The following is a 24942-nucleotide window of genomic DNA, read 5'->3' on the forward strand; positions in this document are numbered from 1 at the left end:
TGGGGAGGCAGGACCCGGCTGCCGGGTTCCGACAGGAGAGAGGACGTTTCGGCAAACGACCAGGAGACAAGACCGCAGCGCTGAAGAGTACGTGCGGAAACCAGGGCTGACAGCACCCCAAGGTTTGCCAAAGAAATACCCGACAGATTCTCGAACTTAGCAAACCCCAAAGAGGATAAGTCTGAAGAAATCTAGGTCAAAATAAACCTGCTGAAAACTAAAGACAAGGGAAGAAATCTCGATGCCGCGGAGGACCCGAGGCCTCCGGGCAGGGGCAGGGGCTGTTCCAAGGCTGGGGACGCGCCTCCTGGCCGTTGTACTTGCGTTTCCTGATGGCTGATGAAACTGCACGTCTTCTCATGCGCTCCTTGGCCCTCCACCAATTCTCCCTGGAGGAAAGCCTGTTTGTGTCTTTTGCCCATTCTGTGTTTTACTGTTTACAGTGCAAGTTTTTAAACAGTCTAGATACTAGGCCATTGTAGGAAGGACATCTGCAAATACTTTCTGTCTGTAGCTTGTCTTTTCATCCTCTTCAAAGGGCCTTTAGCAGAGCAAAAGATTTTAACCTGATGAGGGCCAATTTATTATTTTTCTTTCTAGGGAAAGTGCATTTGTTGCCAAGTCTAAAAGCTCTTTGCCTGCCTGAGGTACCAGAGTCTCATCCTCAGCTTCTGTCGCTTAGAGGTGTGCGCTCTACCTTCAGGGCCGCCACCCACGCTCAGTCACCCCGTGGGTGCGAGGGGAGCGTCCGAGGCTGATGCTCCCCCGGCATGCCCATGGCACGGCGCCCTAAGACGGCTCTTCCCGCGCCGGGCCCTTCCGGAGCTGTCAGGACGCAGCGGGCATGTTTACGTGGGCTCTGCCTCAATCAGCTGACTTGATCACAGGGTTTCTTTCTGTAATATTTTGATATGAAGGATTGAATTGATGGATTTTCAAATACTGAACCAGCCTTGTATAAGTGAAATAAAACCCACCTGGTCAGTGTACAGAATACTTTCATAAATTGCTGGGCTTGATTTGCTACTGTTTTGCTGAGGGTTCTCGCATCTAAGTTTATAAGGGATATTGGTCTGTCGTTTTTCCTTCCTTCCCTCCTGCCTTTCTTTTATACTATCTTATCTTTGTCTAGTTTTGGTATCAGGGAAATAATGTCCTCACAAAATGAGTTGAGATGTACTCTATTATCTGGAAGAGGTTGCATAAAACTGATGTTAATTATTCTTTGAATGTTCGGTAAAATTCCTCAAGGAAAATGTTTGGGCCTGGAGATATCTTTTTGAAAGCATTTTAATTACAAATTCATTTTTCAAAATGTTTATAAAACTATCTTGATTTTCTATCTCATTTAAAAAATTTTTTTTAAAGACTTATTTATCCCCTCCCCCCACTGTCCACTGTCTGTGTTCATTCCTGTGTGTTCTTCTGTGTCTGCTAGGCTTCTCTTCAGGCGGCACTGGGAACTGATCCTGGGACCTTCCAGAGCGGGAGAGAGGCGCTCAATCTCTTGTGCCACCTCATCTCCCTGGTCTGCTGCGTCTCTTATTGTCTCTCCTCTGTGTCTCTTTTTGTTGTGTCATCTTGCTGCACCAGCTCTCTGTTCAGGCCAGCAGTCCTGCAGGGGTCAGATCTCCACATGGGCCAGCTCACCTCCCAGGAGGCCCTGGGAATCAAACCCTGGACCGTCCATATGGTAGATTGGAGTCCAATCGCTTGAGCCACATCCGCTTCCCCTTCTATCTCGTCTTCGTTGAGTTTCGGCAGTTTGTGGTTTAAGGAGCTGGTCTGCTGCTTCTAAGTTATTGAATTGATAATATAAAGTAATCCCTAGTTTCCCAAAATGTCCTATTTTTTTTTTAAAGATTTATTTTTATTTATTCTCTCCGTCCTTGCCATTTGCTCACCGTCTGCTCTCTGTGTCCATTCGCTGTGTTCTTGTGTGTCTGCTCGTCTCCCTTGTGCTGCGTCACCTTGCTGCGCCAGCTCTCCATGGGCGTGGGCTGTCAGCTCTCCGCAGGCCCGGGCCAGCCTGCCTTCACCAGGAGGCCCCAGGACGCGAACCCAGGGCCCCCCGTAGTGGGCGGGAGCCCGATCAGGTGAGCCCCAGCCACGCCCCCCCACGCCCTTTGAAGGCTGCAGGGCCTGCGTGGTGTCTCCTTTCGTTCCTGACAGGGAGGCTTGTGTCTTCTCTCTTTTTATATTTTTCCATTTTGTGAGAGGTTTTCCAATTTTTTCAAAGAACCGGCTTTTTGTTTCAGTAATTCTGTTGTTTTCCTCTTTCTGGTTTCTGGTGTTGCCCTGACCATTGCCTCTCTCTTCCGCTTACTGTGGGTTTCCTTTGCTCTCCTTTCTCCTCGGGTCTGGACAGCTTCCTGAGCCGATCTTCACGGGCAGGCTCTGGGCTCTGCTTCCTCCGCCTGCGCGTGCCCTGCCCTCCCTGGTTCCTGAAGGGTGTTCTCACCAGATGGCACGTTGCCTTCCGGCCTCTGAGTGAAGACGAGGAATTTGCTGTCCCTTGACTGGAGTCCTCGCCGGCCACACGTCATCTCTCTAGCTTCCTTAAAGAGTTTGTCTTAATTTTCAGAAAACTGCTTAGAATGCCTTCTGGCAGATTCCTTTGGTTTATCTGGTGTGGGGTTTGTTCGGCTTTTTAAAATCTGCACATTTGTGCCTTTTACCCAGTTTAGGAAATTTTCAGGTTGCTTCTCCAGGAGTTTTTCCAGCCCCACGATCCTCTTCCCTTCCGGGACTCAGACGGCACACTCGGCTGTTTCTAACCACAGCTCCCCAGGCACTGTGCTTCTTTTTTTCCGTCTATCTTCTCTTTGGTCAGATTACATAATTCTATTTATCTGGGCTCGAGGTCACAGATTCTTTATTTCTCCAACCTGACACTGAGTCTCTCCAGGGAATATTTATTCTGGTTATTGTGTTTTGTAATCCTGTAATGCACTTAGCTCTTTTTCATACACTTTCTATTTTTTGGCTGAGATTTTAAAGTTTTTTTGTTTGTTTTGAGAGGCCTTGTTGTTGTTGAAACCTTTTTACGACTGCTGCCCTGAGGCGGTCGCCAGGCGGTCCCGACACCTGCACCGTCTCTTCTAGCCCCTCACTGGTGCTGGTTCGGGCACACACGTTCTGGACATCCTGAGAGTTCGGCTGAGAGGCCTGGTGCTCCGGAACCTTCTCAGCAGGCAGCTTCCGGGTCCGGGGGGGCTGCTCGGCGCCTGTGCCCTGGGCAGAGCCGGGCACCGGCTACTCGGCCTCACTGCAGACGGGGGCTGTGAGCACGAGGCTGGGGGCCGCGGTGGGGCAGAGCACAGCCCTCCCGGCTGCTCTGACACTGGACGGAGCGGGAGACGCCGCCCTCATGCCCTGTTGATGGGAGGGTGGACGGGGAGAGGCGCTGCTCCCTGCTCGGCCCGAGCTGCGGCAGGGGGGTCAGCACGGCCCCTGCACTGGGCAGTGGGTGGAAGGTCAGCTCCCCGCTGGCCGGACGACGCCCGGCAGGGTCTGAGCACTGCTGCTCGCCCCGTGGGGCAGGGGCGCATGGCGCTCACCCTCGGAGGACGCGGGCAGGTGGGGGCATCTGCTGAGGCCAGGCCGGGCCTGTGAGATGGGCCTGCCCTCCCCCGGCCGTGGCAGGGGACAGGCTCTTTTGGGCTTTGTCGCCTGCCTGTGGGTGGCTCTGGGCTGGGGGCCTCTCGTGACCCGTCCAGGCAAGTGGCGGTGCGGCGAGAGCCCGCGGGCGGGAACCCGGGGCTGGAGGTGCTTTCAGAATCGAGCGCGCCCCTTCTCTCACTCGCTGCTCGCTGTGCTCCCGTCTTCACGACATGGGGGTCTCCCTTCTAGACCGAAGGGCGCCAGGTTAACACAGGACGCAGGGCCAAGGAGGCTTCCCTGTGGCGGCGCTGCCCTGTCAGCCCTGGACGGGGGCCCCTCTGTGGACAGCACCAGGCCTGTGCGGCTTGGCGCCATGGACCCCCAAACCACGCTCCGGCGTGGTCCATCGTGGGTGGGGGCCCTTGAAAAGCATCTTGGCACGGGGCTGGGGCCCTGCTCACTCAGGATGGGGTTTACTCCTGCTACAGCCACAGGGAGAAGCTGGGGGGCGGGGGGCAGCCAGAAGACGCTGCGACGTGCGCTGCTTTTGACAGGTAAACCAAAGAAGCATCACTTTGCTGCACCTCGATTTTGGACTTCTGGCCTCAAAACTGTGAGCCAGTAAGTTCCCAGCGTTTAAGCCAACCCGTCACGCGCGGTTTCTTTTAGAAACTGGGAAAGTAAAACAGGTGCTGGTGGAGGGTTCCCGGGAAACGGCCTGGGTGGGCGGGACTTCACTGAAGCCAGGGTCACAGGTGCTGACCCCGCGGGGCCAGACGGCCAAGGATCCCAGGCACAGAGGAGCCCTGAGCACAGAGGACGGGCCGGCCACCAGGCAACACCTCGACAGCAGCCTGGGCGGAGGACGCAGAGGAAAACGCCTCCCGGAGCACTGCGCTGGCGCCATGAGCGAGCGTGCCGCGCTCCCCAAAGCTCACAAGAGGCCGTCCAGAGGCAGCCTCAGCAAGACGAGAGGAAAGTCCCGGGAAAACAAAAGCGTGACTGGAATTCATAAAGCAAAACTCAAGGTCAGGACAATCTGGGAAATTTGAGGAAATTTTATAAAGCAGACAAGGACGGAAAAGATGGTCACGAGGATGAAAACCACAAAAAGGAAACAGCTGGCGGGACGGCACGCGGGTGGCAGCAGAGGAGCCGGGGGCCAAGGACAGCGCAGCGTGTCACAGCGACGCAGCGTGTCACCGTGGACCATGCCAAAGCCGCTCCCGGGGCGTCTCAGCGGCCAGGGCTCGGGGGCGACGCCCAGTGCGGGGGGCGCGGGCTCCGTGGGCCGTGCTCGGCATCCTCGGGCACTGCCCGCTGCAGAGGACGGGGGAGGCAGCAGGTGATGTGGCCCAGCAGCCAGGCCGCAGCCCAGACCCTCACTGCCTGCAGCGGGGGGCTGGGATCTGCAGCCTGGGGTCTCTGCGGCCGGCAGCCACCAGCCTGGCATCTCTTCAGGGGTGTGGTGGTAGCAGTGGGCCTCAAGACCCCCAGGTGCTCTGAGCAAAGCACAGCAGTGGGTGCTGGCGGGAGGCTGGCGCTGACGCCCGGGGGCAGGCCGGAGCCGGGAGCAGTGCGAGGGTGGCCCCTGCGCTGCCTTCAGTGGGGCAACAGCATGGTTCCGGACCCAGGCCCAGGACAGAACGTTCTGGGCTCAGCAGAGAAGGTCCCAGGCCCAGGGCAGAATGGGTCCAGGAAAGAAGGTTCTGGACCCAGGCCCAGGGCTCAAGGCTGTGCTCGGCAGTCCTGGAGTCAGCCGGTGTGAAGCAGGACAGAATGAACAGAAGTGGCTTTCGCTCTCCGAGCCCAAAAGCCCTGGGCGGGCTGGGCTGGGGACGGCACTGGGCCAGCCTGCCGCCCCAGCTCGCAGGTGCTGGCAGTGGGTCCGCAGAGGACTGCTAGGCCCACACCGAGGCCCCCAAACCCAGGACCGGGGGGGCCTCCCGAGTGGGGCCGGAGGGCGAGGGCCGCAGGCACCGGCTCAGACGCGGGCTGTGGACCCGCTGGCACCCTACCCCGCTGCTCCACCCACAGCGGCTGTGGGCTTTCCTAGAGCTGCTGCGTGACAGCAGAAAGGGAGTCCAGGTTCGTTCCTGTTGAAAGGCCCTCCAGCCGCGGCCACTCAGCTCTCGACTGAAGTCCCCTCCTGGCTGCTCCGTCAAAGCAGTGCTGCGTGTGCGAGCACACACAAGGTACGAGGCCACAGATACGTGTGTGCACGTGCACCGCATGCAGCAAGCAGGTGACGGAGTCACAAGCCGCGGCCGCAACCCCCTCAGCGCTGGGGGGCCGGTCCCGGGCTGATGAGGAGGCAGGGCCGAGCTGGTCTGGCCGCTCTGCTGCCCCCGAAGCAGCCCCTTCGAGGAGGCTCCGGGGCCTGTCCGAGCCCTCCACGCCCGGGGGGGGCGCTGGGCTACCAAGCGCAGCGGGCAGCTTTGTGGTCGTTGCGTCCTCTCCACCCTCCTCCCTGCTGGTGGGAAGAGGATGATGGACGTGAGGCCTGTGGCCTGAACCCTCGCTGGCGTCTCCTGGCAGAAGCTGGCATGAGAAGCCGGGGCTTCAGCTTGCCGGCAGCCACTCTGCCCCAGCAAGCCGGGCCCAGGGGACAGCCAAGGGGACATGCCCACGAGCCCGCGTCCTGTGCACCTGCTGCTTGGAAGCTGCACCACACACGGGCCCTGGGGTGCCAAGAGCCAATGGAGGCCACTGTGCATCTGCCTGGGCCACACGCCCCGGGGCCAGGATGAGGTGGTGTCCACGGAGAGGAGGGGCGGCAGGCACCAGCCCTGGGGACAGGACTCATTTTAGGGAGGCAGAGCGGGGCAGTGAGGGGAGCGGGGGACGGTGAGGGGAGTGGGGGCAGTGAGGTGAGGGGAGCGGGGGGTGGTGGGGAGGGAGTGGGGGGCAGTGAGGTGAGGGGAGCGGGGGGTGGTGAGGGGAGTGGGGGGAGGTGAGGGGAGTGGGGGCAGTGAGGTGAGGGGAGCAGGGGGCGGTGAGGGGAGTGGGAACAGTGAGGGGAGGGGAGCGGGGGGGTGGTGGGGAGGGAGTGGGGGACAGTGAGGGGAGCGGGGGGAGTGGGGGGTGGTTGGGAGTGGGGGGCAGTGAGGGGAGCAGGGGGAGTGGGGGGCGGTGGTGGGGAGGGAGTGGGGGCAGTGAGGGGAGCAGGGGGAGTGGGGGGCGGTGAGGGGCGTGGGGCAGTAAGGGGAGCGGGGTCAGTGAGGGGAGTGGGGGGTGGTGAGGTGAGGGGAGCAGGGGAAGTGGGGGTCAGTGGGGGGCTGTGCGGGGAGTGGGAGATGGAGTAAGGGGGATTGGGGGGCCCAGAGGCCCCTGCCAAGGTCCTCGGAGGAGGAGGTGGCTGGGAGCAGGCTTGGGCCTGGGGTCTCCGGGGGGTGCACCTGCCGCGGCACCCAGCCTGGCCCCCGCCCGCCCCCTTCCCGCCCCCTGCGCTCAGCTGGCGAGAAGGCCGAGGTGTGTGCCAGTGTCCTCGGCAGCGCTCTGGGCATGCGCCCGCCTCTCTCCAGGGGCGACACAGGTGCCTGCCCAGGGCGCGGCCTCCTAACAGGCCGTGGGATACACGGCTTTGATCTCGGCGGAGAGGAAAGCGACGGCGAAGCTTCTGTGAGCTGAAGAAGCAAGTCCAGGAGAAAAAGAGAAACCGAGCACTGCTATCGTTGGCCCACACGAGCGCGTGCTTGCCCACTGTGCCCACGGCACGCACACAAGGGACGGTTTTCGAGACTGCCGTGCTGGGCAGCAGACGCCTCTGGGGAGAGCGGGCAGCAGGGGGCACAGGGAAGAGCGCGCCCCAAGGAGGGCGGCGGGGGTCGAGGGCAGAGCCCCCACCGGGCCTACCCACAGCTGTGGCCCCCAGGGCGGGGACAAAGGCCCCCCCCAGGCTTGCTCTGCCCCCCAAGGCCCCCCCGTGCTGCCCCCGCCCACCACGCCCTGCTGGTGATAACGGCTCCCCGGGGCCCTCCCGCCCCCCGTGCGGGGGGAAGCACCTTCCTCCTGGGACTGAGGGTGGGGGGAGGCCGGGGACCCAGGCCTGGCACGGGTCTCTCTACCCCCGGCATCAGGGCGGCTCCCGAGGACAACTGGGCAGTCACCGCTCGGCTGGCGCTGCTCTTGGGATGAAGGCTGCGGGCCCCGCCTCCAGGCTGCCCTCGGGCCGCCGCCCCTGCCTCCCTGCGAGGCGCCCCCACCCCGGCCAGCCCAGAGCCCCTGGCAGGTGCCCACTCCCCGTCACCGCCCCCGGCACGGCCAGGCCTGGGCACCAGGAGCCCAGGAAAGGCTGCAAGCGAGCAACGACCCAACCAGGACCTGGGTCGAGCAGCCGAGCTGGCCACGCTTGAGGGCCGTGGAGGCGAGGGAGAGGCCTCGGGCTCGCGGGGGTCTGCACGGCCCCCCGCGGACACGGCCCAGTCAGCCCAGCGCGTCCTCAACAGCCCTGCCGCCTGGGGCTGTGGTCCTGTCGCTGCTGGAAACACCGAGCCCGGGGGGAGAGCTGTGAGGTGCCCCAGGCCCCTGCAGCGGTGGGGGAGGCGCGCGCCCAAAGCCTGGGCTTCCGCTCGCCCCCCCACTCATGCCGAGGTGCCCCGCTGCCTGCGGAGGCTGGGCCTGTCTGGGTGCCACGTCCTCGCCTCTGGCCCAGGAGCACCCAGGGGGCCCCCAGGTGAGAAGCAGCTGCGCGGCCCTGACTCCGCGGCGGCCGGGCCGCGCTGCCTCGGCTCACCCGCCTGCCGCCCCCGCCCAAGAGCCCCGCAGGACAGACGGCTGCCCGGGGGCCAAAGGGGAAGCAGGGCCTCCACAGAGCCCTGCCGCTCTCCACCGGGGGACCCCGCCCGAGGGTCCGGAAGGTGCTGGTGGAGCCAGAGCCGTGGCTGGGCTGCGCTGACCCCTGGGGACAGGCCTCCGCACACGGACCCCGGCGGCCTCTGGAAAGCGAGGGGAAGGCCAAGCGTGCTCCCCTCCAGCATCCATTCCGCCGGCCACAGAGGCAGCCATGGCGGGAGGCGCGTGACGGGGTCCTGCTGAGACCAGGGCATCCTGCATCTGCCACAGGGGCCCAGAAACAAGAGGCAGGCCCGCGCTGGCGCAGGCAGGCCTGCTTCTACGAGGATATGACGTGGCGTGCAAAGAGGCTTCCCGGAGGCAGCCGGAGAGGGGCCGACTCCAGGTGCTCGTCGTCACCGCAGCGTGGGGAGCCGAGCTGCAGGGGCGCAGGGCCTACCTCAGCGCGCCCACCTCCTCCCTGGAGGCCGGGAAGCTCTGGTCGGCAGACTGGGCCTTGAGGATCTTCAGCTCCATCTCCAGCTGCAGGGGGACAGGGCAGAGGTCAGCTCAGCCACGGCGCTGCCGGGACCCCGCCCAGGCTCGCCCCCGGGGAGGGACGCTGTGGGGACACCGCCTGCCACCCACCTCCCAGAGCCCCGGTGCCCGCACGGCCGGGTCCCCCACTCTGACCCGCTCACGCCGCCCTGCTGCCGTCCAGCGCTCGTCCCCAAGCAGCCAGAGCCCCGGCAGGCGCAGGCCGGGGGAGCCGGCAGGACACGGCCGACCATGCGGCTTCCGCGCTTCTAGCCGCCCTAACGTTTAGGCCGTGACTTCCAGTTCCCTCAGGGCACGGAGACGCAGGAACGGCCCAGAAGGGCTGCGAGAGGCCGCTTGGGACACCTGGGGCGGGAGAAAGGGGCAATGGGGCAAGGGGGGACGGTGGGCGCCGGGCCAGAGAGGCGGAGGGAGGCGGGGTGCTTCCCGCCAGGGGGGCCAGGGCGCAGGGCACGGGGTGCAGGGCATGGGCAGGAAGGCCGCACGGGGGAGGCGTGGGGCACGGGCAGGCTTCCCAGGGGCGGCACAGGACATGGCTGAGCCGGGGCAGCGCCCTCTCTAGTCCGAGACTGGCTGGATTGCGCCCCATGCCACGGCTTTGGGAGCTGGCTGGGGACACGTCCGACTCCGTCCTGGCAGCCTGCCCGCTCTTCTGCCCGCACACGCCGCAGGCGCCCTGCAGGACGGCGATGCCCGACGCGTCCAGGACCCGCCGGGGCCACCACGCACCCACTGCCTACCGGCGCCAGGATCCTGGGGACTCTCGCTGGATTTTCCACGAAAACGTTCACCCACCAGCAACCGACGAAAGCCCTTCAGGGACGCGCACATGGACCCCGGAGGCGGCTCTGGGACACGAGGGCGTCGGCCTCCCGCTCCTTCCCAGGCGCAGAGGCAGCCCTGGCTTTCCTCCCGCAGGTGCCGCGCTGGCTCCGGGCCCTGCCTTGGGGGGGTCTGGGCTCTTTGGCCTCTTCTGGATGCTGCAGCAAGTGTGCCCATTTCCTCCTCCTGTATCTCTACAGTTGGGTCTGTATATACATATGGCTTTCCCAAAATTTCGGAATATAAATGGAGTTCCCCGCCTCTTAGGAAAGCCTCTGACGGCAGCAGTTTCCCATGACTCTCTTGGGGCGTGAGTGCAGCACCTGCAGAGTGAAGCTCTCTCCTTCCCAACATGCAGTTCTTTTTCTTGCCTAATTTTTAAAAAAAAACATTTACCCCCCCGCCCCCCATTGTTTGCGCTCGCTGGCTGCTCCCTCTGCCTGTTCATTTTGTGTTCCCTGTGTCTGCTCATCTTCTTCTTAGGAGGTACTGGGAACTGAACCTGGAACCTCCCATGTGGGAAGGAGGCTTGAGCCGTATCTGTTCTCTGCTTGTTGAGTCTCTCATTGTGCCTCCTTGTTGCATCATCTCGTAGCATCTACTTATTGTGCCAGCCTGTCGTGTCAGCTTGCTGTCTTGCTCTTCTTCTTTAGGAGGCACCAGACACTGAACCTGGGGCCTCCCATGTGGTAGGCGGGCACCCAACTGCTTGAGCCACATCCACTTCCCATTCTTGCCTAATTTTGATGACCGGTATCTCCAGAATCATACAAATTACAGAGGCAATCTTGGACAGCCTTAACTTGCCTTTGGCTTCATTGGAACTGGATCTAGCATTTTCTTACTTAGAGCATGTTGTTTCTGGTTGAAATAGGCATATTTCACCAAGCTAAGAGATGACCGCCGCACTCCTACCTCACGAGGCATTCTGGTCGGGGCTGCAGGCTGGGCCGCTGGCCTCTTCCGCACATCCAGAGAAGCCCTCTGCGGAACCCGAGACCCGACGCCAAACCGCCTCCCTGAGACACGGTGTGTTTAACACGCACTGATGTGTCACCACGGCCTGCAACCGCTTGCGGTGGCGGGAGAAAGCGCACCTACGGGCAGGCTGCGCGTCACCTCCCCGCTGTGGGCTCCGGCCGCGCCGCGTCCTCAGGATCCGGCAGAGCCTCCCTGTGACACAGACTCGGGGCCGCGTTTTCTGTTCCTTTTTATAGGGGGAGCAGGGAGGGCAGTTTTGTGACACCTTTAGGAATTGGTCTGTTAAAAAATTGATAGTTTTATTTTCCAGAAAATGATCCCTTCCGTCCACGTTCTAAAGCCTCAGTGGTGCCACGGGGCCTGGCGTGTGCACAGTAATGCGCTCACATCAACGAGACCCCGGACCACCAGCCAGCCCCACGCGGGCCTGGCCCCTCCTGAAAGTTTCTCAGCGGCTCCAAGGTATTTGCCCTTCTTTTTTTTTTTTAGAGATTTATTTATTTATCTCCCCCCCACACTCCCACCCCCACCCCAGTTGTCTGCTCTCTGTGTCTATTTGCTGCGTCTTGTCCACTTCTGTTGTTGTCAGCAGCACTGGGAATCTGTGTTTCTCTTTGTTGCGTCATCTTGCTGTGTCAGCTCTCCGTGTGTGCGGCGCCATTCCTGGGCAGGCTGCTCTTTCTCTCACGCTGGGCGGCTCTCCTCACGGGCGCACTCCTTGCGCGTGGGGCTCCCCCGCGGGGACACCCTTGCGTGGCAGGGCACTCCTTGCGCGCATCAGCGCTGCGCATGGCCCGCTCCACACGGGTCAAGGAGGCCCGGGGTTTGAACCGTGGACCTCCCATGTGGTAGGCGGACGCCCTAACCACTGGGCCAAGTCCGCTTCCCTGTCACTAACTTCTGATTTGATCTTTACAAATTCCCACCTTCTCCTTGGTCAGGACCATTTTACTTCCTTTCTCGCTTTCTTGAGCTGGAGGCTCATTCCACGTATCTTTCTGCTCAGCAGCAGAAGTATTTAACCATGAGCTCGCCTCGAGCACTCTCCTGCTGTTTTCCAGTTCTGTAAGTGTTGTCATTTCACTACCTTCTAGATTTTAAGCATCCTTGACTTGCATTTCTTCTTTGACTCGAGTGGTTGAAGATGGAGATTTTGTTGTTTTATTTTCTATTAGGGGAGCTCTCCTGCCCCCCTAACAGCTTTGCTCTTACTTTCAAATTTCACCACATTGTGATCAGAGGAAGTTCTACTACCTGCGCCTAGTTGAGTCTATAAAGATTTTATTACTAATTTGATTGAATTTTGAGAATGTTTTCAATGAGCACTTTTCAAAACCTGTGTTCTGTAGTTTTGAGGTAAGGGGTGTAACATACAGTAAACGGGCTTACCCTTTCTCTAGTACTTACTCCTTGCCCACATGATGTATTACAGATTAGAAAGTGAAATACATTCCACTACTGACGTGTGCGAGACCTTTCCCCTTGAGTCTCTCCTCCTCGCCCTTCCCAGGGATATATTACCTGGCACGCAGACATCCATGTGTGTTACAAATAGCACCTGCGGCCTTGAAGCGTTACTACCTTTGCCTCCCACAAGGCTTTCTGCCTTTATTTCAAACTTGGCTATAACCAAGATCACAGCCTCTGCACTCTAAGTTTATCGCCTGCATCCAGTATTTCTCAGCTTTTGGAGAGGTCTGCTTTTTAATTCACGTTCAGGAAGCTTTTTCCTTTTAAGACATGAGGTTAGTCCATTTATACTTTGATATAACTTATGTTTGGATTTATTTCTGTTGTATTATTTTACACTGTACTTTCCCTTTTATAGATTGTAAAACTGTTTTATTAGGTAGCCTTTTGGTTTGCTTGCTTTTGGTGTGTGTAGTTCTCTGGCCGTTCAGAAAGTCTGTATTTCTTGTTCTCACGGTGGCTTTAAAAATTTTTAACTTCTGTAATACCTATATTTTTATGTTTCTTTAGACAGAACATTTCTACATGGTGACATGTACCTGATTAAGTGTCATCTTTCTTACTGTTCACCTTTATACAGATAAATATACTTTCCCTACCTGATGTTACCTTTAAAGGGCATATTTAAGCTGCAGCTCTCAACGCTGAGAAAATCAATGTTCGTACGTGTCTTCCATCTCCTCCACTGCCGACGACATTTATCACATGCGACGCCCGTGCCCAGGACCCAGCAGTCCTGCGGCCTCTGGCTTCTGAGCGTCCTCGTTAGCTCTGATCTCTAATTGAGCCACTGACTTCCAGGGCTGGACCTTCCGCACTGCCCCAGCGACCCTGCCCCCACCGCCTGCCCGCGGCCCACCCACCCCTGGTCTCGCCGCTGCTCGTCAGAGCTCCAGCCTCACAGATTCGGATGGATGGCAGCTTTCTTTTTTGTCATCTGCTTACTGTCAAGTTTTTATTTTCCTGTGAATTTTTCTTCTGCCGTTGTCTATCCTATTTCTCTTCCTTTGCTCTTACAACATCTGGAGATGTTACCCTTCCATTACTCTTTTGTTACACATGAGCTTTAGTCAAACCAGTGCTGCAGGAAAGGCTTCTCCGCAGAGAGCCAGGCCGCGATGGCGGCGGGCATTGTTTCCACCCAGCCGAGGATGGCCCGGGTCTGTGCCCGTGAGCCTCAGCACTTCCTCACGCGGCCGAGACGGGGGCTGTGAGCGCCCACGAGGAAAACGCCCCTTTCTCTGCTGCCAGGGACGCTGCTTGGCGCAAACAACGCACACACCAGGGGCCTCATTTGGCTTGGCCTCTGCCAAGCCTTGGACCCGACCTGGCCGGGAAGGCCCTGCCGCCGCCGCGGCAAGCAGGACGCGGAGTCCCTGGCAGCACCCTCGCAGCAAGCGGTGTCTTTACCCAGCGGCTCCCTCGGGACCAGGGTTCTCGCTGTGTTTCTGTTTCCATTCTTGTTATTTGGGGTGATTTCCAGGAAAGAAGGGGAAACGCTGACTTACGCTACGACGTCCAGTCGAGGACGCGCTCTTCTGCTCTGACTTGCCAAGGAGTCGACTTCTCCACGGTTCACCCCGGCCGCCCCGCCCTGCTCGCCCTGGCCCCGCCCCAGCCTAGAACCGGGCTGGCGACGCTGAAACGCAGCTGGTTCCCAGGTCACTGCGGTGTGGCCCGGCTCTTGCTGGTCGCCCAGAGCCGGCTCATGGGCCACCTCCTCCGGGGAGCCTTCCTGAGGGGGTAGCGCTTGCTCCCACCGCCCGCCCTCAGCCCGGCAGCGACCCCCGTGCTGCAGACCACATCTGCCGCGTGAGTCGACTCAGGAGCGCCGTCTCCTTTCCCTGCAGGACTGGGTGTGTAGCGCACAGTAGGTGCAGCACGAGCGCACGGGGCACCAAGGTCAGCTGGGCGTACGGGGCGGGGGTCGAGAGCTGTGTGCAGCCCCTGAGCACTGTGGACGCCGGCGCCCAGCGCCCCCCGGGCGCCGCGCCTGTCCCCACCCCGGCCGCTCTAGCTGCGCCTGCTGGGGTGCAGGCCCCGGGCGGAAGGTTCCAGGGCAGGAACAGCGTCTCGTGAACTGCGCCTGACGGTGCCTCATGGCACTCACCTGTCCAAGGCTCGCGCCAGTGAGGGGGCCTCTACATGGCGCTGGCGGTGCCTGTCCACCGTGGCTGCCCGCCCCGAGCCTGGCCCCGAAGCACCACTTCTCCCTCCCCGCAGCTACCCCGCTCCCGCCAGCAAGACCAGCGGGTGCCCTGCCCCGCCGCCCCAGGCCCCCGTGTGTCCTGGGCCCCTCCCGCCCCCTCAAGTGCCCGGTTCTGAGCCGGCAGAAGGGTGGTCACCAGCTCGCCATCGGCCCGAGAGCCGGCGTGCTGCTGCGCCCCCTAGGGCCGTGCAGAGGAGCCGGTCAGGCCCCGCCCTGCCGCCTGCAGCCGCCGCTTCAGCGTCGCCGAGGGAACCTGCGCCCAGGGCTCGTGTAAAGAGGGGCACGAGGGCACCTGCAGCGCAGTCACCGGAGCCTTCCAAGCGCTCCCAGGCCCACCCCACAGACTGTGCGCACGCCGGAGGGCATAGGCAGGCGCGGGGAGGGCCCTCAGCTTGCGGACGCCATCTCTCCCAGTCTCTCCCAGCTCTGCCGAGACGCACGTTTCCACCCTCCCTGGAAGAGCCCTCTGCTCGCGTCCAAACTCAACGCCCCTTCCAGGCGCTGAAGCTAATATGGAAATTTACATTCCTTCTCCGGCTTGTGCTCCTCAATTAGGAGCCGTAATTACAGCAGGGCCTGCTCCCCACAGCAGCCCTGGGAGAAGGGCCGCCGCCCCCGCCCCGTGCTGCCCGCCCGGCCTTGTGCCACGTGTCCGCCCGCCTCCTGCCCTCACGTCGCGGGTGGGGGCACCCTGGGGGGCAGAAATGGTGGCCCGGGCGCTCTGCAGGCCCTGCTTCCGCAGCACCGAGGCCTGCGGGGCCGGCTGGGGTGTGGGCCCGTGCGCTGCTCCGCCCACCACGCCCTCCAAGGCCCCGACGTCCTCGTTCTGGCAGGAGGCAGGCTCCCCCGCCCACGGCTCCTGGGCACGGCCCTTTGGGGCCAGCTCCTCAGGCCACAGGGCCTGTGGGTTGGCATGATGCCCACCTGGACGTGGGGCCGGCTGCAGCACCCCAGGGCTGCCAGGCGCGGTGGGCGTGAGAAGGAAACAGCCGGCTCGGGGCGCTGGGTGCCCGCCAGCTTTGCCCCGAGGAGAGGGGGGCCAGGCAGTGCAGGCACAGACCGGGGCCAATCCCGCTCCAGGCAAACCCGGCCGAGCCTCCTCTGCCCTGGCCTCAGCAAGGCCTGCCGGGTCCACGGGGCCGCCCCACATGCCCCAAGCAGCCGGGCGGGGCCTGAGGAGCGCCAGGTGCAGCCCCCACAGAAGCTGAGCCGCAACCCCCAAGAGGGAGAGACAACTGGACGTGCCCTCCAGAGCTGCCTGCGCAGCTACAGCGGCGTACGGCGCGACGCCGGGTCGGCCTGGGCCAGGGGTGGCCTGCCGTAAGCCGTCAAACAGGGCAGGGCATCTGCATTCCTGTAAACGGGGGGCTGCGGAGGCCACAGCAAGCACAGGCACAGGACAAGACGCAGGCTCGTGGCAGACGGAGAGGACCCTGCCCTCCCCTGCCAGCCCAGGTGACCCCGACGGGCTGACCTCAGGACAGCGCCGGCCAGAGCAGCGCCAGCCCGCAAGGACCGTGAATGGCGATGCTCGTGCCGGTCTGTGTGCTTGTTAGACACTCCCGGCACTCAAGGAAGTCTCTGTCATCTCACTAGCCGGGCCCGAATTTTATGGAAACACAACTCCCAGAGTTAATGCTTTAAAATATTAAAATGTACAGAGTGTGATAAAAGATAACAAGGCAAACAAAGAAACTGGAAATGACAACCCACTGAAAGGAACAATATAAGAATCCACAAACTATCAACGAAAAAGACCAGACTTAGGGCACACTGGACAAAGATGTAAAAATCCTCTAGGATCAAGGAGATGTAGGAAAACACAGAGAAAAACCTAAAGGCTGCTGGGAGACAACGAATGGACAGTAAGAGACTCTCGATAACAAGACGAAAGCCTTAAAAAGGAACCAAGAGAAATCCTGGAGTTGAAGACCGCAGTAGCAGAAATGAAAATCTCCCTGGAGGCTTCAAGAGCAGACGAGAGCTAGAAGAACGAGGAACCAGGGAGCGTGAAGATAAGACAGAACTGATGCCAGCTGTGGAACAGAAAGAAGCAGGATTTCCAGGAGGCAGAGCCCAGGAGCCCCCAGCATACCGTTAGGACAGCGGGAGCCGAGGGGAGGCAGGCGGAAAGGAGCAGCGCCGGGCAGTGGAGGCAGAACACGCCCAGCGGAGAAGCCCAAGAGCGCCAAGCAGGACAGCCTGGGAGATCCACACCCAGAACGCAGGGCGGGCGGCCGGACGCCACGGTCAAGGAGGCTCGAAGGCTGCAGGAGAAAGCAGCGGGATCTGCACGAGCGGGCCCCAACTACTAAGGCCTGACTTCACACCAGAAAATGGGCACAAGAAGGCAATGAAGAAAAACACACCTTAGATCAGGGCTCTTAAGCTTTTTTGTTCCACTCAGGTAAAACCATGGACCCCTAACTAAATCCACTCTATACTGTGGATTACTTAATAAACAGGTCACACCCACATCAACACACCCCCACAAGAATAATTCTTTGAATTTTCAATTCAAGCTCATGGACTCCTCGGGGTCCATAGACCCCTGGTCAGGAGCCTCTGCTTTAAATTTTTAAAAAATGTTACAAGGGACAAAGAAGGTCACCATATACTAATAAAGGGGACAGTTCAGCAAGACATAAAATTTTTAATGATTATTTAATTATAACCTACTGGTAGAGCCCGAACGTATATGTAGCAAATATTGACAGATCTGCAGGGAGAAATGGAGATGCCAGTACACACTTTGAGTAAAGGCTGGAATTGCTAAATAGAGACCAGTACGAAACACAAAACTTGACTGATACTCTAACAAACCGACCCCACAGACAGAGAACACGTCACCCCAAAGCCACACCATACGCCCTCTTCCCTAGAGCCCAAGGATCATTGCGATACCCCATATGTTTAGTCAAAAAACAAGTTTCAATGCATTCATAAGCACTGAAATGATACAATGCATCTTCTAGAGCTAGAAATCAACAGAGGGAGAACTGGGAAAGCCACAAATACTGTGTGGGGAACTCAAACAACAGGGACCTGATCAGCTGAAGGGTCAAAGAGAGTTCACTAGGGAAATCAGCAAACATCCTGAGGTGAGCGAAAACACAGCGCAAGAAACCAAATCTTGAGAAGCAAAGGCAGTGCTGAGTGGAAAGGTGCAGCTCTAAATGCTTACATTAAAAGCACACAGACCTCAAATCAGACTAGCTTCACACCTGAAGGACCTAGAAAAGAGGAGCAAACTGAAACCAAAGTGAGCAGAAGGAAGAGAATAACAAAGCTTATAGCACAGGTAACGAAACAAAGACAAAAATATAGTAGAACCAATGAAATCAAAAGTTGTTTCTTTGAAAGAGCAATAAAATCAACAAACCTTCACCTAAACTGACAAAGGAAAAAAAATAAGATGCAAAGAACTAAAATCAGAAATGAAATGGGGACATTACTACTAACACTACAGATATAAAAAAGAATATAGGAGGATTCTATGAACCACTGTACACCAACAAATTAGAAAACTCAGATGAAATGGGCAAATTTCCACAAAGGCACACACTACACTAACTCAAGAAGAAATAGAAGATCTCAACAGATCAATAACAAGTAAAAGCCCAGGGTAAGACACGTTCACTGGTGATTTCTACCAAACATTCCAAGAATTAACACTGATCCTGCTCAAATCCTTCCAAAAACTGAAGAGGAGGGAACTCTCTCTAACTCATTCTATGAAGCCAACATCACCCGAATGTCAAAGCCAGATAAAGACAATATAAGAAAAGAAAACCACAGAACAATATCCCATGAATATATTTGCAAAAATTGTCAATAAAAAGCTAGCAACATACAAACATGGGAGAGTGTCAGGTGTCCGTTGAGAACAAAAAGTTGAGAAAATCGTATCAAAGTATAAGTAGGAGGGACACCTGGTTAGGATGCTCAGGGGGTATGGTCTGATGCGGGACGGACTCCGGGGGAATAGCTGAAGGCTCATTTTGCCAAGGTGGGTTGTACCATTGGGAAGAGACCCAAGATGTGAGAGTTGGGGTGGACCCACATCCTGGGGAGGACTAATGCCATCAAATAGAGGGAACTGTATCTCTCGAGAGAAAGGATGGCTCCCAGGACATTAGGGCAGTTGAGAAAGTCAGGCCCTGAATACTGCTGCAAGGATCTCTGGACAGGGCTTCTTGGGAAATAGAGATTGGCTGGCGTTGTGGGCCTCAAGGGGAGGGGGAAAATGGATGTGGAATGGAAGGAACCAAGGCGAATATGGGGGCAAGAGAGGAGTTCTGTGAGAGTACACGAGGATGAATATAAAACATGTAATATTACACCAGAAACATATAGGGGACGACAGACTAATATTGTAAACCATAATGCAAAACATAGGATAACTAAAAAATTTAGAAAACCGTACAATCTAAAGTATGGACCACATAGTAAGCACAGATGTCACCTTGTTTGAAAGCTATTGTCCCGGAATCTGTACATCAGTATCAGGAAATATGATATGAATAAGCTAAAAGATTATCGCTATGGAAGGGAAAAGGTTTTATGGTGGATCTGGGGAAGTACTGTATATTGTATATATGAATTTCGGTGATCTAAGACTCTTGTGAAGCTGACATTATGTTGGGATTCACTTTACAGGAAGTTTTGAATCATAGAGTGGTTCAACAATGGCAGCAGAGGAATACTGATATAGGATGTTATTGACAGGATATATATGGCTGACAGGGAGTTATACAGGGCATATGCCCAGGGTATATAGTAATGTCTAGATATACTCATAGTGGAAACAATTAAAAACAACAGCTGGGGCGGGTACTGGGCGCCTGGCCGGGGAGTCACGGTCATGGACCCTGGGGAGCAGCGGCAGTCCGCCAGGGGCAACGGCAAGAACCAGGAAGGAAGGAGGGCCCAACAGTGGGTTCCTGATACTAATGGCTATGCTTTTGAGCCTATACATCTGCAATACGAACAAGGCCTAGAGTAGCACTGTGCCTGGGAGTTTCCTCCTGACAGCCTTCATGTTACTCAAATGTGGCCACTCTCACAGCCAAACTCAGCATGTAGATGCAGTGCATTCCCCCCAACGTGGGACATGACACCCGGGGATGAGCCTCCCTGGCACCGAGGGATCACTACCACATACCAGCTGAAGATGCAACTAGAAAATGACCTTGAATTAAAGGTTCAATACGGATCAGCAGAATATCCCTGTCTACATATAATAACATGACTTCAAAATGCTGTTTGACCTAATATAAGGGGGAAATGGAAAGGAGAAATGAGATTATAAGGCTATGAGTCTCTAAAAAAGAGTCTGGAGGTTGTCAGAAGGAATGCCCTTATGCACAACTGAGCAGAGTCTAAGAGACAGATAAAGTAGATACAACCCCAGGTATTGGTTCTTCTGAGGGATAAAGAGACCGATGGGTTCTATGGTCATGGCAGATGGGGTTCACTGCCATGGCAGATGGCCCTTCTTTGGAGCTGGTGTTTCTACATGATGGAATTGAACTTGGAGGGGATCTCTTCCCACAAGACTTGCATGCTACTTTATTGGAATTGTAGTTGGTGCTGGAGTTTAAGATATATTTAGGGGATTTGAATCTCTGGACTGATAATAAGACACCCAGGCCCAGAGCCTCCACAGACTTCAGCTCCTACACTTTGATTTATTGGACTGACCCCACTCAGCTAACATGGAGTTGAAGAAGGTCAACCACCACACCATGGAGCCTAGAGTGTCTACAACTGAAAGCAGGAGAAGTGCATACAGTATCCATGTGGAATCTAAGCCCCCACTTGACATAGATGTGCAATGGACACAACCAATCCAATGTCCACAGAGAAAATGTGGAATGGGTGTGGGAAGGGTAGCCATGGTGGCTGCTGGGTGCGGGGAATGGGAGGAAGAGATGAGATGTGGAGGCATTTTCGGGAAGTGGAGTTGTCCTGGGTGGTGCTTCACGGACAATTACAGGACACTGTAGACCCCCCCAGGGCCCACTGGATGGAACGGGGGAGAGTGTGGGCTATGATGTGGACCATTGACTACGGGGTGCAGTGATGTTCAGAGATGTACTTACTGGGTGCAATGGATGTCTCACGATGATGGGAGAGAGTGTTGCTGTGGGGGGAGTGGGGGTGGGGGCGGTGGGGTTGATTGGGACCTCGTATTTTTTTAATGTAATTCGTAAAAATAAATAATTTTAATTAAAAAAAAATAAATAAATAAACTACCACTCCATAGAGTGAGGTAAGAATTGAAAAAAAAAAAAAAAAAGCTAGCAAACTGGATCCAACAGTACACTGAAAGAATTATACACGTAATCAAATCCCAAGTATGCAAGGCTGATTCAACATAACAAAAGCAATTAATGCAATACACGAACGAAGAAAAAAAAACCCATGGTCATCTTAATTGATACAGAGGAGGCACCTGACAAAATCCCGCACCCTTCTTTATAAAAACACTTAGAAAACTATGAATAGAAGGAAGCTTTCTCAGCATAATAAAAGGCATCTATGAAAAACCCAGTTAACACCACACTCAATGGTGAAAGTCTGAATGCTTTTCCTCTAAGATCTGGAACATGACAAAGATGCCCATTATCAACACGGTTATTCAGCACTGTACTGGATGTGCTAGCCAGAGCAATAAGGCAAGAAAAAGAAATAAAAGGTATCCAACATGGAAAGGAAAAAGTACAACTTTCCCTATTTGCAGATGACGTGATCCCAAGTATAGGAAAACCTGAAAATTCAACAACAAAGCTACTAGAGCTAATAACAAGCTCAACAAATGGTGGGGTACAAGAGCAACATAGGAAAATGAGTAGTGTTTTATATAAGCTGAAGAGGAAATCAAGAGAAAAATTTCACTTAAAACAGCAACTAAAAGAATCGAATTAAATCAACATGGAGAACTATAAAATATTGCTAAATAAAATCAAAGGACCTTAAATAAATGGAAGGACATTTGGTTTCCATGGACTGGAAGACTAGATATGGTTAGGATGTCAAATCTACCCAAAGTGAATTGCAGATTCAAGATTATCCCTGTTAAATTTATTTGGAATGGTAAGGACCCTGAATAGCCAAAGCCATCTTGAAAAAGAAGAGGCCAAAAGACAGCTTATTTTCACTATTGTCCCGCTTTTTTTCATGTTCTTCCCTTTGAGCCATGTACATGTGTTCATACTCAAATACTAAGTACACACTAAAAACCACCACATTTACAGGAAAAGAGCCCAAGACAGTATCCAACAAAAGGTGCGCCCTGAGGCCAGTCCTTCCTCTGAGGAGCCACCCTTACCCCACAGGCCCCACCGCCTGGGCCTCTTCACTAATAACGGGTCCCAACCAGGGCACCTGTTTCACCCGGGCAGGCTGGCCTGGCTCAGCCAGGTGCAGGGGCACAGGAGGCAGAGGCGAATGGCGGGCTCTTTGCAGCCCTGCTGTTCCCCAACAGCCTTGGCTCTGGAAACCTCCGTCCCTCCTCCCCATGGATTGCCCTGGGGGCAGTGCCTGCCATTTGGGGACCCTGGCAAAGGGGCAGCAGAGCTTTGCCCCAGGAACTGAGGGCAGAGCTGCTCGTCCTGGCAGGGCCCAGCAAACCTCTTCTGCAAAGGCAGCTGCAGACTGGCCTCCCGTCCCGGGTGGGCCCATCCCCCGCCCTCCCGCCCCGGGGGGGCCCATCACCCGTCCTCCTGCCCCGAGTGGGCCTGGACGATGGCCTCCAAGGGCCGCAGAGCAGGCTTTTCCAGGGCTCAGTTCTCAGCGCCAGCTCGCAGGACACAGGACACTTTGATACTCAAACTTAACAGCAAAGTCCCCACCTCTAAGGTGGAGACGGACAAGCTGAGAAATCTCCCTGCCAAACTCTGGCACAGCGCCCCGAAAGCCACGGGGGGGCTGCCCGCCCGCAAGGGGGGCCAGGGGCTGCGAGGAAGAGGGTGGGCCAGGCGAGCAGAGGGCCAGTGTGGGCAGAGGCCCAGGGCACAGCAGACACCACAGCCCAGGAGCTGAGCAATGCCGGGGGCAGGCCACGGGCCCGGGCCTGACCAGCCGCTCAGCCCTTCCCTGAGCGGGCAGCAGAGGGGGCAAGGCCGCCAGGCTGCCAGGGGTCCTGCTGGGGCCCACCTCTGCTGTGACACCCCACCCAGTGCGGGCCAGGGACCAAGCAGCAGGTGCTGGTCCACAGCCCGGGGGCGGGGGCTCAGTTCACAACATTAGGGGGACGGTTCACAGCACGGGGGCGGGGGGTCCACAGCCCAGGGGGTGGGTCCACAGCACTGGGGAGTCAGTTCACAACACGGCAGGGGGGGTCGGTCCACAGCCTGGGGGCGTCAATTTATAGCACTGGGGCGGTTGGTTCACAGCACAGGGGGGTCAGTGCAGAGCACTGGGGGGGGGGGCAGTGGGTTCGAAGCCGGGGGAAGAAGGCAGCAATCTGGAGTTACTGCCCAGGAGGCACCTCATATCTAAGAGCTACTTTCTGAAAAAATTTTATTTATTTTTCCTCCCCGTCCCCCGCCCTGCTGTGTTTGCTGTCTGTGTCCATTCACTGTGTGATCTTCTGTATCTGTTTCTCTTTTGTCTTCTCTTCTCGTCTTTCTCTAGGATTCACCGGGATTCCATCCTGGGGACCTCTGATGTGGAGGTTCCCTGTCAGCTGCACCACCTCAGTTCCTGGTCTCTGCTGCGCTTCACCTTGGCTCTCCCCTTGTCTCTCTTTTGATGTGTCATCACCTTGCTGCGTGACTCACTTGCGTGGGCACTGGCTCACCGCACAGGCACTGGCTCGCTGTGCAGGCACACCTTCTCTTCTTTTTCACCAGGAGACCCTAGGGAGTGAACCCAGGTCCTCCCACAGTAGGCGGAAGCCCTATTACTTGAGCCACATCTGCTTCCCTACTTTTCTTAGTACCGACAGTCTTTGGAGACTAATGACTTGTTTGTAGAGAAAGTTCCTGCGACAAAACAGACCCTGTAACACAACACAGGTGTGCCAGCCTCGACTTGACCTCTCCCCAAGAGGCAGGAACCCCTATTACTTCCTTACCCCAAGAGTGCGTCTGCCTGGACGCAGTGGGCAAAGGCAGTCCCAGCCGTCACCACCCCACAGCCGGCTGGAACCACGGCACCCGTGGCCCCGGGCAGGCACCAGGCCACATCAAGCCCGGCCCGGCAGTGCAGCCGGGGAAAGCAGAGGCCCAGAGGCCGGGTGCCGAGGTGCCGCGCCTGTGCTGTCAGGGCCCTGACAACGCCGGGCCGCTGGGCCTCCTGGGCGCTGCGCCGCCACGCTCAGCAGGCTTATAAAGGGGGCCTGCCTGGACCTTTCAGGGAAGGCCCCGGAGCAGGGGCAGGCGCCGAGACCACCGACGGACAGCCCGTCCTGTCCTCCCAGACTCCACCATGCTCGGCCTGTGGACGGCCACCCCCGCGCGGCCTGGGGTCCTCCACCCCTCGTGCCTGCAGCAACGCCGCCCGTCTCCCCTCAGCAGAGCACGGCAAGCGCGCTTCTGGCCAAGAAACAAATTCTTATGACGAAGGTGACAGTACGCGAAACAGTGTTCGAGGCTGGACCACCGACACAAGGAAGGGATCCTGGGCGAGGCCCTGGGCGCCCGGGCCCCCAGCACGACGCCTGGGTGAGGAGGGAGGCCAGGAGAGCCGGAGCTTGGGCGCCGAGCCCCGGAGGGTGGCGCTGCCCTCACCTCCTCAGCGGAAACCCACCAGCACAGACCGAGGATGGAACCACCCAGAAGGCCGACCGGGGCAGAGCGCGGTGCTCACGCAGGGCGAGAAGGGCGCTGTCCCCGCAGCGGGCCCGGAGGTCTCGGCTCGGCGGGGGGAGCCCCGCAGATCACAAAGCGGCACCCGCAGGGACCAAACGCTCCCAAGTAGCTTCACCACGCCTGAAAGAAGCTCAAGGGTATGGGACAGCAGAGAGGTCCACGTCCAGAAGAGCACACGCAGCGCCGGCGTCCAGCCAGAAACCACTGTGACGGGGCGAGGACAGAGCTGTCCATCCAAACCAACGCAGAGCCCACAGGCAGCGGAGGCCGCCAAGGCCGCCAACAAGACGACTCCATCTTTCCAAAAGCTAAGGAGTAAAATGGAAGGGGAAAAAGTCAAATCAAATTTATGTGGACAAAACTATGCCTGTGATGAAAAACACATGGATAATATTAACAGACCATTAGGTAGTGAAGAAAAAATTCAGTGAACTTGAAGCCACAGAAATAGGAATTATGCATAATGGAAAAAAATAAAAAGAACTTAAAGACTGCAGAGCGTAAGTGAGCTGTAGGCCAAGTCCTAGTAACCTAACGTACCAGTAACGGGAGAGGCCCTGAGGGAGGACCTTCCATGATGATGGAAACTTCAAGCCTGCAGACACAAGAATTCAAAAAAATAAGAAACATAAAACAAAACCCAAAGCACAAAGAACACAAAGAACACCACACAAAGGCATACCAAAAGCAAACTGCTCAAAGCCAGTG

The 24942-nt window shown here is 57.3% G+C and overlaps 1 protein-coding gene across 1 annotated transcript in view; it reads right to left on the reverse strand.

Annotated features, from left to right (window-relative positions):
• Positions 1 to 8463: 8463 nt before the first annotated feature.
• LOC131277450 (mitotic spindle assembly checkpoint protein MAD1-like) overlaps positions 8464 to 24942 on the reverse strand; it is a 32777-nt gene continuing 16298 nt past the window's right edge. Inside the window, exon 3 of the mRNA XM_058292483.2 lies at positions 8464 to 8919. Within this exon, the coding sequence (XP_058148466.1) occupies positions 8833 to 8919 (87 nt within the window). The 3' untranslated portion in view covers positions 8464 to 8832. The remainder of the gene's footprint in view (positions 8920 to 24942) is intronic.

Source organism: Dasypus novemcinctus (genome assembly GCF_030445035.2).
Source record: "Dasypus novemcinctus isolate mDasNov1 chromosome 23 unlocalized genomic scaffold, mDasNov1.1.hap2 SUPER_23_unloc_1, whole genome shotgun sequence".
NCBI classification, from domain to species: Eukaryota; Metazoa; Chordata; class Mammalia; order Cingulata; family Dasypodidae; genus Dasypus; species Dasypus novemcinctus.